Source organism: Nycticebus coucang, chromosome 8 (assembly GCF_027406575.1).
Source record: "Nycticebus coucang isolate mNycCou1 chromosome 8, mNycCou1.pri, whole genome shotgun sequence".
NCBI classification, from domain to species: domain Eukaryota; kingdom Metazoa; phylum Chordata; class Mammalia; order Primates; family Lorisidae; genus Nycticebus; species Nycticebus coucang.
Genome location: NC_069787.1, coordinates 87,861,865 through 87,879,059, shown reverse-complemented (window position 1 = coordinate 87,879,059; position 17,195 = coordinate 87,861,865). Strand labels below are relative to the sequence as shown.

The 17,195-nt window shown below is 44.9% G+C and overlaps 1 protein-coding gene across 5 annotated transcripts in view; it reads left to right on the top strand.

Annotated features, from left to right (window-relative positions):
* The window catches only part of CCDC13 (coiled-coil domain containing 13), a 78,498-nt gene that overhangs the window by 23,296 nt on the left and 38,007 nt on the right, over nucleotides 1-17,195 (top strand). For all 5 annotated transcript variants that reach the window (XM_053598982.1, XM_053598980.1, XM_053598979.1 and 2 more), the window contains exons 2-5: nucleotides 2,954-3,180; nucleotides 9,402-9,550; nucleotides 14,830-14,972; nucleotides 15,540-15,629. In XM_053598982.1, coding sequence (XP_053454957.1) covers nucleotides 2,960-3,180; nucleotides 9,402-9,550; nucleotides 14,830-14,972; nucleotides 15,540-15,629 — 603 coding nt within the window. In that variant the 5' untranslated portion in view covers nucleotides 2,954-2,959. The remainder of the gene's footprint in view (nucleotides 1-2,953; nucleotides 3,181-9,401; nucleotides 9,551-14,829; nucleotides 14,973-15,539; nucleotides 15,630-17,195) is intronic.

Genomic DNA, 17,195 nt, shown 5'->3' with positions numbered 1-17,195 from the left:
CAGCGCATTACAACCACCTGGGCAGCATTTAAATAGCCCCATGCCTCCTGTCTCCTCCAGACTAATTAAATTGAATTCTCTAGGGGTGAGGCCTGGGCATTGGTATTTTTAGATTTTATCCCTTGGGATTTGATGTTTTGACAGGTTTCAGAGCCACTGGGTATAGGTTCTAGGGCTACTCCTCTGGGCGAGATAGAGATAAGTAGAGTGGGGAGGTACAGGTAGAGCAGCTGAGGGTGTGGGGACAGGGAGAGGGCCCCTCCTGGAGGGTGACAAAGGACTGGTGTGGGAGGACCAGCACAATTTAAGCCCTGGAGGAGCGGAAAGTGTAGGGACAGAGGAGCAAGTTGATACAATTAGCTAGAACTCAGCATTGTGACAGAAAAAAGACTAGACTAGAAACTGAGGCTAAATCTCCCAGAGCCATCAATGCTGTTGGACTTGGTTTTGTGACTAATGGGCATCTGCTGAAAGTTTTACACAGGGGCTGTTGGCTCAGAGCCGTGCCTCAGAGAAACCAGGCTGGACTGCACGTGAGGTGAGGAGGGGAAGGGGAGTGAGGGTAGTAGGAGCCTATTTGATAAGTCCTGGGGACATTACAATCATCATTTGTTCACCAAGTATTCATTTCATGTCTGTGACATTCCAGGCCCTGTGTTACAGTCACTGAGGCTGCGACAATAAGCAACACACAGTGCCTGCCATTGTGAAGCAGGTGTGAAGGGAGAGAGGAAACCAGCAAGTCAGCAAATAAATATATAATGTGTCAGGTGACACTCCATGTGACAGAAGATATAACAGGAAAGGGCATGAGGTTGAGGGTAGGGACGCTTTCTACAGTAGGGTGTGAGGGAGGCCTCTGCTAAAATGACACTTGAGAAGGAGGAAGGTAGATACCTGGGAGAGTCAACAGCAATACAAACGCCCTGAGGTGGTTGTGAGCATAGTAATGAGAGTGCTATCAGTGGAAATGGTGGTATGCGGGCAGATTTGAGGATAAGATTTAGGATGAATTGGATGACAGGTGGATGACATGGCTTGAGGCTGGTTTACATCAGGAGTTCTTAACACTGGTTACTGTTTAAAATCTTGTGGGAAACATTTAAAAAGTCTCTCATTTGTGCTCTGTTATTCCATTTATGTGAAATTCAAACAGACAAAACATCAAGAATATATAAGGCACTCTGACCACTCACTAATGAGACAGATAATACAATTAAAAAGTGGGCAAAAATATGAATAGACATAAAAGAAGACATACAAATGGTCAGTAAGTACATGAAGAGATGCTCAACCTAACTAGTCAGCAGAGAAATGCAAATTAAAACCACATTAAGGTGGGCAAGTGCTGGCTCAGAGCTATAATCCTAGTGTTTTAGGAGGGCAAGGGGAGAAGATAAATTGAAGCCAAGAATTTGAGACCAGCCTGAGCAACATAGCAAGACCCCACCTCACAAAAATGTGATAATTAGCCACGCATGGTGATGTGTGCCTATAGTTCCAGCCACTCAGGAACTGAGGCAGGAGAATTGCTTGAGCCCAGGAGTTTGAAGTTGCTGACAGCTGTGATTGCACAATTGTACTCTAGCTTGGATGACAGAGACCCTGTCTCAAAAACAAACAAAAAACCACATTGAAATACTATTGCATACCAATAAGAAGACTACAATTTAGACTGACCATACTATCTGTTGACAAGGATAGAGCGACTAAGACTCTGATACACTGGGAGGAATGTAAAATGTTACAGCTACTCTGGAGAACAGGTTAGCAATTTTTTACAAAGTTAAACTTAAATTTACCATATAACCAAGCATTTTCACTTCAAGGTATTTACCCAAGAGCAGTAACATACATTCACACAAATATTTTCTTATACATGCATGTTCATAATGACTTTATTCATAATCACTAAACCTGGAAATAGCTCAGGTATCTGATAACAGGTGACTGTAATAAGCGAATTGTGCTTTATCAATACAGAATAATATTACCCAGTGATAAAAGGGAATGAACTAGCAATACATGCAACATGGATGAATCTCCAAAAGCTAGTTCTAGATAAAAAACTCCAGACACAAAAGGCTACCTACTATATGATTTTCAGTTACATGAAATTCTAGAAAAGGCAAAACTGCAATAAACAAAAACAGAGGAGTTTGCCTAGCATTGGGACTGACTGGGAGATTGACTGCAAAGGGGCACAGGGAGCTTTTTGGGTGATGACATTGTTATTTCATGATGACGTGGGAGTTTCCATAGGTGAGTATATTTGTAAAAACTCATTTGTACATATAGGGTGTATTTTATTATACATAAATTACACTTCAGTAGAACTGATTAAAAAGAAATCAGGCAACACTCATCTTCAGTGGCAGAGGTCAGAATAATGGTTACCTTGGGGGCAATTCACTCAGGGAGGTACAAAGTAGCCTGCTCAGGGGCTGGAAGTACCCTATACCATGATCTGCATGGTCACCGCATTAAGTTGTGTGCTGAGGATTTATGCACTTTACTGTATGTAAAATATAACTCAATTTAAAAAGAAAAAGAAGTTAATGATGTCCAAGCATCATTCCTAGAAATTAGGACTTAGTTGGGTCTGGGGTGGGCCCAGGCCTTATTATATTGTAGAAGTTCCTAGGCGGTTTTATGTTCAGCCATAGTTGAGAACCCCTGATTTAAGGGACGGGCAAGGGTCAGGTGTTGAGTCTGAGTCATGGAGAATATTCTGATGCCATATGCAGTCTAGTGGCATATTCAGGACTAGTAGAGGACACTCAGCTCAGCTTTGGCTTTCAAATGATTTGAGATGAGAGTGGGATTCCTGAGGCTGTGCTTGGACCCAGTGCAAAGCTAGGCAGTAAACTCAGGGGTTGGGGGTTGCAGACAGGGCTGACTGTGTGCTCCCTATGGATTTCACTCCAGCCCAGACTGATTTTCTGACTCCTAGGGCAAGATGGCAACAGATGAAGGCTCACAGGACACTCTGCGGCTCCAGTTCAAGGCCATGCAGGAGATGCAGCACAAACGTTTACAGAAGCAGATGGAGAAAAAAAAGGAAAAGGAACTGAGCCTCAGAAATGAAGTTGATGACCAAAAAGAGCCTTTGGAGGTCTCAGATGGCCTCAGCCCTCTCCAGGCAGGGGAGCAAAACTCAAAAAACAGCTTTGAACAGAGGTAAATGCAAATTTGAATTCTCCCAGGAGCATCACAGGGAGGTACAAAAGAGGGGGAGAAATGATCACAGACGTGGGCTGGCTAGATGGAGATTTGTTGATTGAAAGTAGTGTGACTGCACATGGTGGCTGATGCCTATAGCACTCTGGGAAGCTGAGGTAGGAGAATGCCGTTAGCACAGAAGTTCTAGACCAGCCTTAGCAAGAGCAAGATGTCATCTCTACTAAAAATAGAAAAATTAGCCAGATATAGTGGCAGGTGCCCATAGTCCTAGCTACACAGAAGGCTGAGGCAGGAGAATTGCTTAAGCCCAGGAGTTTGAGATTGCTATGAACTAGGCTGATGCCACTGTACTCTAGCCTGGGTGACAGAGTGAGACTCTGTCTCAAAAAACAAACAAGGTTGGAAGGTTTGACACAAAAGTTGTTATTAATGACTCTTAAGTCTGATAGATCTGTGCTCCTATGGACATAATTTGACATGGTACGTGCATATGTATTTTAAAAGTTATTCAAAGTCAAAGTCATCAAGGTATAATTTATTCACTTGAATTTTCTTTTGTAATGTGTCTTTTATGAAATCTGTGTTTGGGTTTCCAAGCTGATTGGCTAACTGATGGTTCATAGATGATCATTGCACCAAATCTCACCTGGGAATTCTCCTGTTCCGATTTCTCTTTCTTGACATATAACAATACAAGAAGACACACCCTGTCCTAAAGAAGCTCTTGGTAGATTTTTTACAGTTGGTGAAAAAGTTGAAAAGAGTTCAGAATCTTCTTACTTCATTCTAAATTCAGTAATGTTATGCAACTACATATGGATTTATACTTGTTGTTAAAAGCAGGAGTCTGTATTGAAACAATCTCCTACTAGTCATTTTGCTAAAAAAAATCACACTTGTTGAACTGTCTCTTTGCTTTTGGTTTTGCCCAGAATCTATTTTATCCATCTTAAAATTCTACTTTATATGGTTTCTCAGTTTTCAGCATGTTCTACTTAAAATGCTAATTGGAAAAAAAGATTTCTCAATAATGGAAAAAAATTATATGACTCATAAATATTAGCTCTAAGATAACCCTGGACCTATTTCTTTTTCTTTTTTTCTTTTTTTGAGACAAGGGTCTCATTATGTTGCCCTGGGTAGAGTGCCATGGTGTCACAGCTCACAACAATCTCAAACTCTTGGGTTTAAGCGATTCTCTTGCCTCAGCCTCCCAAGTAATTGGGACTACAGGCACCCACCACAATACCTGGCTAGCCCGGACCTATTTCTAAATTGACCTATCCCCAAACCAGAGAAATTCAAATTGGTAGATACTTGAGCCATTGCTGAAATAGTAATAACAACAACAGTAATAATAACTATTACATATTAATTACTGTTACCTATGACTTACTATATTTACTTCCCCAGCAGTTGTCTGCGGGGCATCTGCTCTGTGCCTAACAGAGAAGTGTTCACAGACCTATCAGTCATGGATTTCTTATGTCCTCAAGTTCTGAAAAGACCCTCACAAGATGACTTGTAATATATAAAGTCAACTACCTGTTCTAATTTTTTGTCAGATTTACCTAAAACCTAGAGACCTGGCCTTAACTTAAAGCTTAGAAAATTCTGGCTCGGCGCCTGTGGCTCAAGCCGCTAAGGCACCAGCCACATACACCTGAGCTAGCGGGTTCAAATCCAGCCCGGGCCCACCAAACAACAATGCCAGCTACAACCAAAAAATATCTGGCTGTTGTAGTGAGTGCCTGTATTCCCAGCTACTTGGGAGGTGGAGGCAGGAGAATTGCTTGAGCCCAGGAGTTGGAGGTTGCTGTGAGCTGTGATGCTATAGCACTCTACCAGGGTGACAGCTTGAAATTCTGTCTCAAAAAATAAAAATAAAAAAAAATAAAGAAAAGAAAAGAAAATTCTTATTTGGTTTTGTGATACACACATGCACGTGCACGCACACACACACACACACACACACCCCACCCCATACTTCACAGAAGCTGTAACAAAACTTGTAATAAAATGCAGCTAAAGTGATAGAAAGAAATTCATGACCTTAATTATAGTTGCATTTCACAAGTTTTTTTGTTTTCTCTACACATGTACATGTGTTTATTTGGTTTCCACTTTTTGCCTTCACAAAATTAAAGAGGCTTAAAATTTAATAACAATAACAACATTTAAGATAAGGACTAGAAACAAAAACCTCGTAAAGAATGGAAGAAGATAAATACATTCAGAAAACAAATCAGACGATTGCTGCAACGAAATATTGAACAATAATAATAATAATAATGATGCAGGGTGGCGCCTATGGCTCAGTGAGTAGGGCGCCGGCCCCATGTACCGAGGGTGGTGGGTTCTAACCTGGCCCCGGCCAAACTGCAACAACAAAAAAAAAAATAGCCGAGTGTTGTGTTGGGCACCTGTAATCCCAGCTACTCGGGCGGCTGAGGCAAGAGAATCGCCTAAGCCCAAGAGCTGGAGGTTGCTGTGATCTATGATGCCACAGCACTCTACCAAGGGCGACAAAGTGAGACTCTGTCACAAAAAAAAAAAAAAATAATAATAATAATGCAAAAAAAGTAACATTCACATTGTCAGATCATGGCACTCTACCCAAGAACGGTACAGTGAGACTCTGTCTCTACCAAAAAAAAAAAAGTATGTCTATCATAGAATGCTTTGACTCTGAGGTTCAGTTTGGAGTTATCAGTTAACTTCTTTTTTTTTTTTTCCAAAGTCTCAAAAACTATAGAATATTTATTTTTATAAATAAAAATAGAAGGCTCGGTGCCTATGGCTCATGTGGCTAAGTCGCCAGCCACATACACCTGGCGGGTTCGAATCCAGCCTGGGCCCACCAAACAACAATGACGGCTGCAACCAAAAAAAATAGCCGGGCGTTGTGGCAGGCGCCTGTAATCCCAGCTACTTGGGGGGGCAGAGGCAGGAGAATCGCTTGAGCCCAAGAGTTGGAGGTTGCTGTGAGCTGTGATGTCACAGCACTCTACCCAGGGTGACAGCTTGAGGCTCTATCTAAAAAAAAAAATAGAAGAAAATTTCAAAATACAGATCATGCCAAATCTTAAAGACAATAGAAAAAGAATACTTCAAAATCATTCTATTTCATCTGGATATATCTGATATTAAAACTGGAAAAAATTTATTATAAAGGAAAATTACAAACATATTAAACAACATATTAACAAATTGAATTAAAAATTATTGTTCAGGGCAGCGCCTATGGCTCAGTGAATAGGGTGCCGGCCCCATATACTGAGGGTGGTGGGTTCAAACCCAGCCCTGGCCAAACTGCAACAAAAAAATAGCTGGGCGTTGTGGCGGGCGCCTATAGTCCTAGCTACTCAGGAGGCTGAAGCAAGAGAATCACCCAGACACAGGAGTTGGAGGTTGCTGTGAGCTGTGATGCCATGGCACTCTACCAAGGGTGATAAAGTGACACTCTATCTCTACAAAAAAAAAAAAAAAAAAATTATTGTTCAAATAATGTACTTTGGTCAAAATTAAATCCGATTTATGTGAGAATTAGTCACTATTTTCTTTTCTTTTTTTTCCCTTTCCCTCACCCCTCCCTCCTTCTCTCTCTGTCTGCTCTCCTCTTCCCCCATCCCCCACTGTGTCATTACTTGTCATTAATTGTCCTCATATCAAAGTTGAATACATAGGATTCATGCTTCTCCGTTCCTGTGATGCTTCATTAAGAATAATGTGTTCCACCTCCATCCAGGTTAATACAAATGCTGCAAAATCTCCATTTTTTAAATGGCTGAATAGTATTCCATGGTATACATGTACCATAATTTGTCAATCCATTCCTGAGTTGAGGGGCACTTAGGCTGTTTCCACATTTTAGCAATTGTAAATTGAGCTGCAATGAACAGTCTAGTACAAGTTTTGATATAGCTTCTATGGGCAATCAATTCTAAATGCTTTATAATGGGCATTATAATTTCTTCTTAACCCCTTAATAATTTAGAAGTGTGGTTTTTTTTAGTTTCAGACATATATTGGGAGTTGAGTTTTGTTTTGTATTTTTATCTATTTATTATTTTATTTTTTAGAGATAGAGTCTTATTCTATTGCCCAGGCTAGAGTGCCATGTCTTCAGCCTAGCTCACAGCAACCTCAAAGTCCTGGCTCAATGAATTTTGCTGCCTCAGCCTCTCAAACAGCTGGGACTACAGGCCCTTGTCACAATACCCCACTAATTTTTTTTTTTTTTTTTTTGAGACAGAGTCTTACTCTGGCACCCTGAGTAGAGTGCCGTGGCATCATAGTTTACCACAACCTCAAGTTCTTGGGCTCATGCAGTTGTCTAGCCTCAATTTTTTGATTTTTAGTAGAGATAGGTCTTGCTCTTGCTTAGGCTGCTCTCAAACTCCTGAGCTTAAAGAATACTCCTGCCTCAGCCTCCTAGAGTGCTGTGATTACAGGCATGAGCCACTGTGCCTGGCCTGATTTTTTCTTTTTCTTTTTTTTTTTTTTGTAGAGACAGAGTCTCACTGTACCACCCTCGGGTAGAGTGCCGTGGCGTCACACGGCTCACAGCAACCTCTAACTCTTGGGCTCACGCGATTCTCTTGCCTCAGTCTCCCAAGCAGCTGGGACTACAGGCGCCCGCCACAACGCCCGGCTATTTTTTTGTTGCAGTTTGGCCGGGGCTGGGTTTGAACCCGCCACCCTCAGCATATGGGGCCGGCGCCCTACTCACTGAGCCACAGGCGCCGCCCGGCCTGATTTTTTCTTATTTTAGTAGAGATGGGGTCTCGCTCTTGCTCAGGCTGGTCTTCAATTCCTGAGTTCAAATGATCCTCCCAGAGTGCTAAGATTATGGGTGTGAGGGTGGTGCCTGTGGCTCAGTGGGTAGGGCACTGGCCCCATATACCCAGAGTGGCAGGTTCAAACCCAACCTCAGCCAAACTGCAACAAAAAAATAGCTGGGCGTAGTCCCAGCTGTAGTCCCACCTATAGTCCCAGCTGCTCGGAAGGCTGAGGCAAGGGAATAGCCTAAGCCCAGGAGTTGGGAGGTTGCTGTGAGCTGTGTGATGCCACGGCACTCTTCTGAGGGCGATAAAGTGAAACTCTGTCTCTACAAAATATATATATATGTATAATTATAATAATAAATAAATAACAAATATTACAGGTGTGAGCCACCATGCTCAGCCTTGTTTTTTATTTACTTTGTTTTATTTATTTATTTATTTGTTTATTTTTGAGATAGAGTCTCACTATGTCACCCTCGGTACAGTGCTGTGGCGTCATATCTCACAGCAACCTCCAACTCTTGGGCTTAAGCAATTCTCTTGCCTCAGCGTCCCAAGTAGCTGGAACTACAGGTGACCACCACAACGCTCGGCTATTTTTTTGTTGTTGTTGTAGTTGTCATTGTTTAGCTGGCCTGGGTTGGGTTCAAACCCACCAGCCTCAGTGTATATGGCCAGCGCCCTAATCACTGAGCTACAGGCACTGAGCCTTGTTTTTATTTTTTGCTATTTTTAAATTATTGATTCCTAATTATATAATTTTTATTTTTATTTTTAGAGACAGAGTCTTAACTTTGTCGCTCCCAGTAGAGTGCTGTGGCATCACAACCTCCAGCTCTTGGGCTTAGGCGATTCTCTTGCCTCAGCCTCCCAAGTAGCTGGGACTACAGGCGCCCACCACAACCCTGACTATTTTTTTGTTGCAGTTTGGCTGGGGCCCGGTTTGAACTCACCACCCTCGTTATATGGAGCTGGCGCCCTACTCACTGAGCCACAGGCACCGCCCTGATTCCTAATTTTAGAAAAATAGCCTGTATAGTATCATTATTTGCAATTAGCTAAGATAACCCTCATACCCTATAATAATGCATTTTTGTGCATGTTCCACAGATACTTGAAAGTAGTATGAATTCTTTGAGTGAGGGGTTTTATGTAGCTCTCTGTTAAAGCCAGCTAATAAACAATGTTACTCAAACTTTCTTCTTTTATACGTGCTCATGTGTGTGTGTGCTTAATCACTCAGTTCTAAGAACAGTGTGTTATTAATAAAATCTGCTCATCTGTTCCCCTTAATTTCATTTTCCTATTTTTCAAACCGGTTCTTATCACCACCTAGTGCCCAACCCAGGTATCACAAACCTGAGCAGTGGAAGCTTGACCCGTACCCATCTGTCCTTGGGAAGGAACAGTAATTCTGCCTTTGCATTGTAGGGTGCTTGAAGATGAGATTGAACAGCTTCGAGATGAGCTCAGGGAAACAGTCGATGAGAATGGGAGATTGTATAAGCTGCTGAAGGAAAGGGACTTTGAAATCAAACACCTCAAAAAGAAAATAGAAGAGGACAGATTTGCCTTCACAGGTAGCCCCACCATTGTTGTGATAGTCCTAGCCTTGCAGTCCAGAGTTCAGGGAGGGCAGATAGCAGGTTCCTGGGGGCAGGTGCCCAAGAGAGTGCCAATGGTCAGTTGTGGTCAAGCTCATCCAAACGAATCCTGGCAGTGAGAGAGAAGGTAGAGGAAAAGAACAGGCCCAGGAAGGCCAGCATAGCAAGAAGTGGGAGCACAGGGGACAGTGAGGACAGCAGGGGCAGCAGGCCAGCATCCCAGGCAGTGCTAATGACCCAACTTGGACTCATGACAAGGGTTCTCCATCATGCTTGCAGTATGTGTGGTGGGCTGGCAAGACCCATTTCCTCTGTGTTCTCTGGCTCAGACGTTATGTCATAGACATTTAAAAAGTCCTGGTTAAGGCAGATGTTAACTCTATAGCACCTGCTATGCTATTCTAGAAGGGTAGATGAAACAAGGAAGCCACCTGTTCTAGAAGGATTACCTGGGACCCAACCACTCTCAGCAGGACCTGGGCTGGACATTGGCTCTGTTGGTAGAGACCCATGAGTCCAGTGAGGACCTGGTTTTGTGAGTCTGGGGATGACCTTAGCCCTGTGGGTGTGAGGTGGACATTGGCTCTGTGGTTATGAGTTTGACTTTGGCCCTGCACGTCTAGTGAAGAGACCTTGTGCTCTGCTACATGTACACCCATTGAGCAATCCCCAGGTGGCTAATAAACCAGAAAGTAGATGTCATCAATCACAGAAAGCAACAGGGTTGAGTTAGCATCTGCCAGAGTGTCCCTCCCTGCCTTTGAGAGCAAATGCTTTTTTTTTTTTTTTTCAATAGAGACAGAATCTCACCTTATTGCCCTCAGTAGACTGCCGTGGCATCACACAGTTCACAGCAACCTCCAACTCCTGGGCTTAGGCAATTCTCTTGCCTCAGCCTCCCGAGCAGCTGGGACTATAGGCACCCGCTACAACACCCGGCTATTTTTTTGTTGCATTTTGGCTGAGGCTGGGTTCAAACCGACCCTGGGTATATGGGGCCGGCACCCTACCCACTGAGCCACAGGAGCCACCCAGAGAGCAAATGCTTTTGATGGCAGGTACACCCACAGGACCAAAGCTCCAATCAGTCAGTGCTGAATTAAAAACCAACAAGACATTGGTATCCTAAGGGCTCTTGCTAGGTTAATGCATCTCTCTCCATTCTTTGGCCTTTTCTAAAAACAAAAGCCACACTGAAGACAAGGCTTTGTGTTGTGAGGAATAAACACATTTAGGCTGGCTGAGGATCCTGCTGGGGAAGTTTGGGCATCTTGCCCTGGTGCAAGGCTGTAGAGACTCCAATGGGCTCCAGGGGGAGCAGGAGATGCATCTCCACCCTGTAGACCTGGGAGACAGACCTGGGGCTCCTCCCTCCTCCCAGCCAGCCTCTCCCTTGTTCTGTCGCTTGCTGTCTCTGCCAACTCACAGACTTGTTTGCAGCCTCATCTATCTGACTACCAACCCCCACACACCCTGAAGACCACTTAAACCTAATCCTCACTCTGAAGTCACCGTTTCTGATTTCCAACCTCACATTTTGGAGAGAAAAGTTGACTGCCCTATTTATGTTTTTTGTTTGTTTGTTTGTTTATTTGTTTGTTTTTTGAGACAGAGCCTCAAGCTGTTGCCCTAGGTAGAGTGCTGTGGCATCACAGCTCACAGCAGCCTCCAACTTGTGGGCTTAAGTGATTCTCTTGCCTCAGCCTCCCACGTAGGTGGGACTACAGACACCTACCACAATGCCCGGTTATTTTTTGGTTGTAGTTGTCCTTGTTGTTTGGCAGGCCTGGGCTGGATTCAAACCCGTCAGCTCTGGTGTATATGGTTGGCACCTTAGCCACTTGAGCTTCAGGCACTGAACTCCATTTATGTTTTTTAACTGTGCCCACAAGTGACAGACTGCTGACACTGATGGATTAGTTTTTCTTTGGCTGGATTTTTAGTGATCGTTTTAGGTTTTTGTTTGCTTACTGCATTTCTTTGTATAGTTTTTTAGTGATTGTTCCAGTGGTTACAAAACACAGATCTTTTTACAGTCTATGTGAGGTGGAATATAATCTACTTTCTATGGAATTGAAACTTTGCTACCACATAGATCCCTTTACCTCCCCCTTATATTGTAGTTTCTATACGTGTTATACCTATATATTGAAAATGCCATGTTTAAATTTTGGCTTTCAACCATTATACATATTTTAAAGAGCTTAAAGAGACATAAATAGTCCATTATAGTTACCCAGATAGTTTGCGTTTTTGTGCCTGCCCTTTCACTGCTGCCACCACCTACCACGGGGTTGCAGTTTTAAGAGTGGGGCTTGCCTGAAGACAGGGTTGGGGAAGAATAGGAAAAAAAAAAAAAGAGAGAGAGAGAGAGGATTTTCCCCATTGTCTTTGGGCTGCTCTTCCTGCATTTTGGACTAGCAAGGTCTTCTCTTGGATCTCTTTCTGATGGCTGGCTTGAGAATCTGGGCTGTGTTTGAGTCCTGGGAGGAAATCATAATCCAGGAAATGTACCACTGGACTGTTTGTACTCCTGGTTTCCTTCGCCAGTATCTTTGCTAACATTTGCTTTCAGCACCCTCAGATGGCTGCCTGGCGCATCCTGTGCAGGGCTTTGACTTGTATTCAGGGAGAGAGACAGGGTGGAGTGTGTTTACTCTGTCTTAATCAGAGCCAGAACCTCTGCTGAAATTGTGTTTCTTTTACTCCTAGAATTGATGATTTTCCCAGTGATCCCATAATATCTTGCCTCTTACATAGCCTATTAAAGGAGCCAAGCACGCCATCTTGGCGCTGAATGATACCTGCCCTCTAGATGCTCCCAGGCTGTCTGTTCTGAGCCCTTTCTCTCAAGTGTCCTTGTCCTCTGCAGCAGACATGAGGCTCCCATATTGTCCCACGCACTGCATCCCCCAGTTCAGCAGGAGCAAGCCTGGATTGAGGTGATTGGAAAACCAGTCAATTCCTCTGCGTGTTTTCCCTCTGTTGTCACCCTGCATCTGTTCTGAGGCATATCATGGTCATGTTAAAAAGGAGGGCTAGCGATGGGGCATGGTGGCTCACACCTGTGATCCTAGCACTTTAGGAGGCTAAGATAGGAGGATTGCTTGAGGCCAGGAGTTTGAAACCTGCCTGAACAAGAGTGAGAGCCTATCTCTACAAAATTAGAAAAAATTAGCCGGGCATGTTGGTGCATGCCTTCATTACAGCTACTCTGAAAGCTGAGGCAGGAGGATCACGTGAGCCTAGGAATTTGAGGTTGCAGTGAGCTGTGATGACATCATAGTACTCTATTTGAAATGACAGAGCAGGACTCTGTCTTAAAAAACAAACAAAAAAAAAAAATGGCAAGGCTAAAAAGTAGGACTGCAGGTTATTCACTGCTGGAGTGCCAGAGCATTCAGGGAACTTGCAGACCATCTGCCCAAGTCTGCCATTGCATAGATGGGGGAACTACACTCCAGAGAGGACAGAAGACTGCCATGGCTACCAGCTAGTCATTGACCATGCTGGGCTAGCTCCACTGCCTGCCTTGGGTACAGCCCTACCCATGCAACTCACCCCATTTCCAGTCCTCCAGGAACCCCTTCCATGGCCTCCTTCCCTTGATATTCATCAGATACTCTAAGCCAGGCATCCTCAAACTTTTTTAACAGGGGGCCAATTCACTGTCCCTCACACTGTTGGAGGGCCAGACTATAGTTTTTTTAAAAAACTATGAACAAATTCCTATGCACACTGCAATATCTTATTTTGAAATAAAAAGCAAAATGGGAACAAATACAATTCACACCGCTTCATGTGGCCCGCGGGCCAGAGTTTGAGGACGCCTGCTCTAAGCACATTCCCACCCCTAGCTAGAACACTCTTCCTAGTTGAGGACGCTCTGGTTCATGGCTTGAGCCCTTACTTCATTCATTCAGGTTTCTATTCATACATTACCTCCCCAAAGAGATCTTTCCTGACCACTCCATCTAAAATAGCATCTCCCAGCTGGGTGCAGTGGCTCATGGCTCATCCTAGCACTCTGGAAGACCAAGGCGGGTGGATTCCCTGAGCTGACTGGTTCGAGACCAACCTGATCAAGAGCAAGATGCCATCTCTAAAAATAGTTGGGCATTGCGGCAGGCACCTGTAGTCCCAGCTACTCAGGAGGCTGAGGCAAGAGAATTGTTTGAGCCCAAGAGTCTGAGGTTGCTGTGAGCTATGACACCTCTACTGAGATGGCAAAGCGAGACTGTCTCAAAAAAAAAAAAAAAAAACGACATCTCCCCATCAATCTCACCCCCACCCAGCTTTACTTTATTTCCTGGCACACATTCCCCCTGGTAATTATAATACACATTTATTTATTTTATTATCTGGCTCCACTATTAGAATGTAAACTTCGTGAATTTTTTTTATTCACCACTTAAATCCCTAACACTGAGAAGGTCTAGCACTTGATAGAAATTCAGTATTTGCTAAATGAATGTATTCATTTTCATTGGTTAGGTGTTTCCACAAAATTCTCTATAGGAAACAGCTACATAATCTCAGCAGCATTCAGCAATAAGCATTTAGTTTGCTTAAATATCTGGGGGATGATTGGAGATTGGCTGATAAAGGGCAGGCTTGGCTGGGGTGGTTCAGCTTTGTTCCGCTGTGGGATTCTTCTTCCTCTTCCTCCCTCCTCTTCTTCCCTCCTCTCTCCTCATCCCTTCTTCCTTCTTCTTCCCAGCCAGTTGCCCTGGATATGTACTTCTTGTGGAAAGGGCATGAACAAACACAATGGGTTTAACTGCACAGGTGCTTTTCAAGCCTCTACCTGTACCTTATCTGTTAGCATGACATTGGCCAAAGCAAGTCACATGGCTGAGCCCAGAGTCAGGCAGGCATAGAAAGCTTGAGGGGCCTATACCCTACTCACTGGAGGGCACAGCAAAATGAAAGGGTGTAAGAGGTGTAACCCTATCCCTGGGGATGGCATGAAGCATTGGAGCATTAAACCTGCCTCCCACTGAATTAGAAGTCTGCTTTCTGGTTTTATAATGTTCCTAGAACATATTAAACCTCTGAGTAGCTGCATTTCTACTCATCAGAGTTGAGTCCCAGGGATCCTAGGTGTATGGCGACTCTCCTGTGCCTCTGCCCCTTCCTGAGTGTCCACACCAAGCAGCTTTAGCTTGTAAAACCCCAGTGCTGTTGGTAGCAAGGCATGAGTGTGATGTGTGGGCCTGTGTTTGTAACTGACCTCAATGTTTCTTTCATTTTAGGGACAGCTGGTATGGCTGGTGATATGGTTGCCACCAAAATTGTCGAGCTGTCAAAAAAGAACCGGGTGCTGATGGCAGAGTCAGAGGGTACAAAAACCAGAATGAAGCAGCTGACCAATCGCATCAAGGAGCTGGAGGGGGAAGTGAGGGCCTTGGTCTTTCTTCCTCTGGAAGGGACTCCAGCACGGGCTCCAGGACTCCTTCCTCTAGAAGGAACCTACCTAGAGTCTCCTTATATAGCTGGACAAGCTGAGGCTGGAAGGCTAAGAAGCTTTCTCAAGTCACATAGTGTGTGGAGACACTGGATTTCAGATTCAGTTCTGTTGCCCTCCAATAGGCCTCTCAGTTTCTCTGACTCTGTCTCTTCCCCCTGTAACCTAAAATCCATAATTCCTTTATTTTCCGACTCCTAGGCTATTGTTAGGACTCTAGGAAACAGATTATGGCTGCAGCATTATTATTTATTAAGCTGTTAGTGAATCCTTGGGCTGCTCTTACAGTGCGATTGGAGAGTTGGACTGACAATGAAAACCCCTCCCATCCCAGAACAGTCTATAAAGGAAAATTCTTCCATTAGTGATCTTAAAATAAACTAAAAGGACATACCACCATGATAGGTAACCACACACCCAACAGCACTAGAGCACTTCCCTTGTGCTGGTCAATTGCTGAGCAGGATTAAATATTAAGCATAAGATTTGCTTTTTCAGCTGCAGACAGCTCTGGCCAGGCTGCCAGCCAAGGGGGCCACCAACACGGGAGCCAAGCCACCGAGAACCCAGATGGGAGACAGAGCCTTGGTATGAATTCTCTTCTGTGCTGGGAAGTCTGTGAGAAGCCTGGGCCTCCCCTCCTCCATGGGAGTGTAGGTACCTCTGTCCGGCACCCACCCACACCCCATTGCTGAGTCAGGGGCCCATTGTCTCCCATAACAGCACCCTCAGAACAGGGAACAGTACCAAGTCTGTGTCCTAAGGCCAGGAATGCCTTAGTGGAAGCCAGGGAGGGTCTAGCTCTGCTTCAATCCTCAGAGTAGGAAGCTGGGAGGAGCCCAGGAACCCTGGAACCCTAGAACCTCAGAACCAAGAGAGGAGGCTGGTCTAGCTGGCAAGCTGTCAGCCAGACATCCAGCCTCCACCTTACCCCAGCGACAGGGAGCTCACTACTGCCCCGTGGAGCCCTGTTCTTTATGGGGGACTTCATGTTGTGAGGAGTCTTCCGTTGGTGGAATTCCAAGTCCACAGAGTAAAGTGATTATTAGGAATGGAGACTTATTGCTCAAAGCCCATTTTACTAAACCAGTGAGCAGCCCATGAAACCCGAGAGATGGGGAGGCAGCTCCATGAAAGGAAGGCCTTCAGACCCAGCCAGTCAGCTTATCCCCAAGCCAGACAATAAACAGCATCAGAGTCTTAAGAACATCCCAAGAGGTATTGTCAGGGATTTTCTTGGGAAGCCAGGCCAGTTGGTGACAGAGGGTCACAATCCCTGGGACTCCCAGTTCAGTGCGCCTTTTCCAGCCCCATCTCCCCATTGCTCACATCTCAGGATCAGGCCCCCTCCCCTTGTGAGGAGAATTCAGTCTTCCGTGTGCAGTGAGGGCCTCTGGGGTTCCAGGTTCCAGGGTGATGATGTCTCCTTAAGGCCAATCTCACGTGAACCTGTCTCATTACTGGGGCTGCTCTTGGGGCCTTTCTGGGCTCTGAGGGGCATTGTTAAGCTGCCCTTGGCTTCCCTGTCCCTAACTAGAGCCACCATGCATGGGAAAGCACTTGTTTAGTCACCTGTGTAGCCTGACGGTATTTTCTGAGACCCGTGACACAGATCTGTCCTTAGGGAGTCTGAGAGGGGAGATGAGTGGCCATCTGAAGGAAGGATATGGACAGGGCCTTCAGAGACAGCCACAGGGCTCTGAGGTCACAGAGGGAGGCAGCTCCTAAGTGGAATGCAGGAGAGTGTCCTCCAGGTGGATTTCTGGAGAGGAAGATGGGGAGGAGCCTGCTTGGAGGAGCAGTGCAAGCCTGGGGGCAGAGGCTAGGAGGCTCCTACTGTCCCAATTCAGTTTGTTTAACTTGGTGTCAGCTAGATAACATTTGATAGCAGCCCAGAGCCCAGAGGGGGAAAAGGGAAATGGATGCCAAAAAGAGCTGGGGTGAGGGCCATCCTTGGATGGAGGCCTTAAGTGGCAGCTGGAGCAGGAATTCCCACTTTATTCTGTACCCACAGGGAGCCTGGGAGGTTTCTGATAGAAGAGTGGGATGGGCTGCAGGTCACATCCACACTGCAGAGAGCAAAAGCCACATCCCTCTCATTAGACTGCTCAGGGTGGCCCAAGCCCAAGCCACACCCTCCCCTCTGCGTGGGCT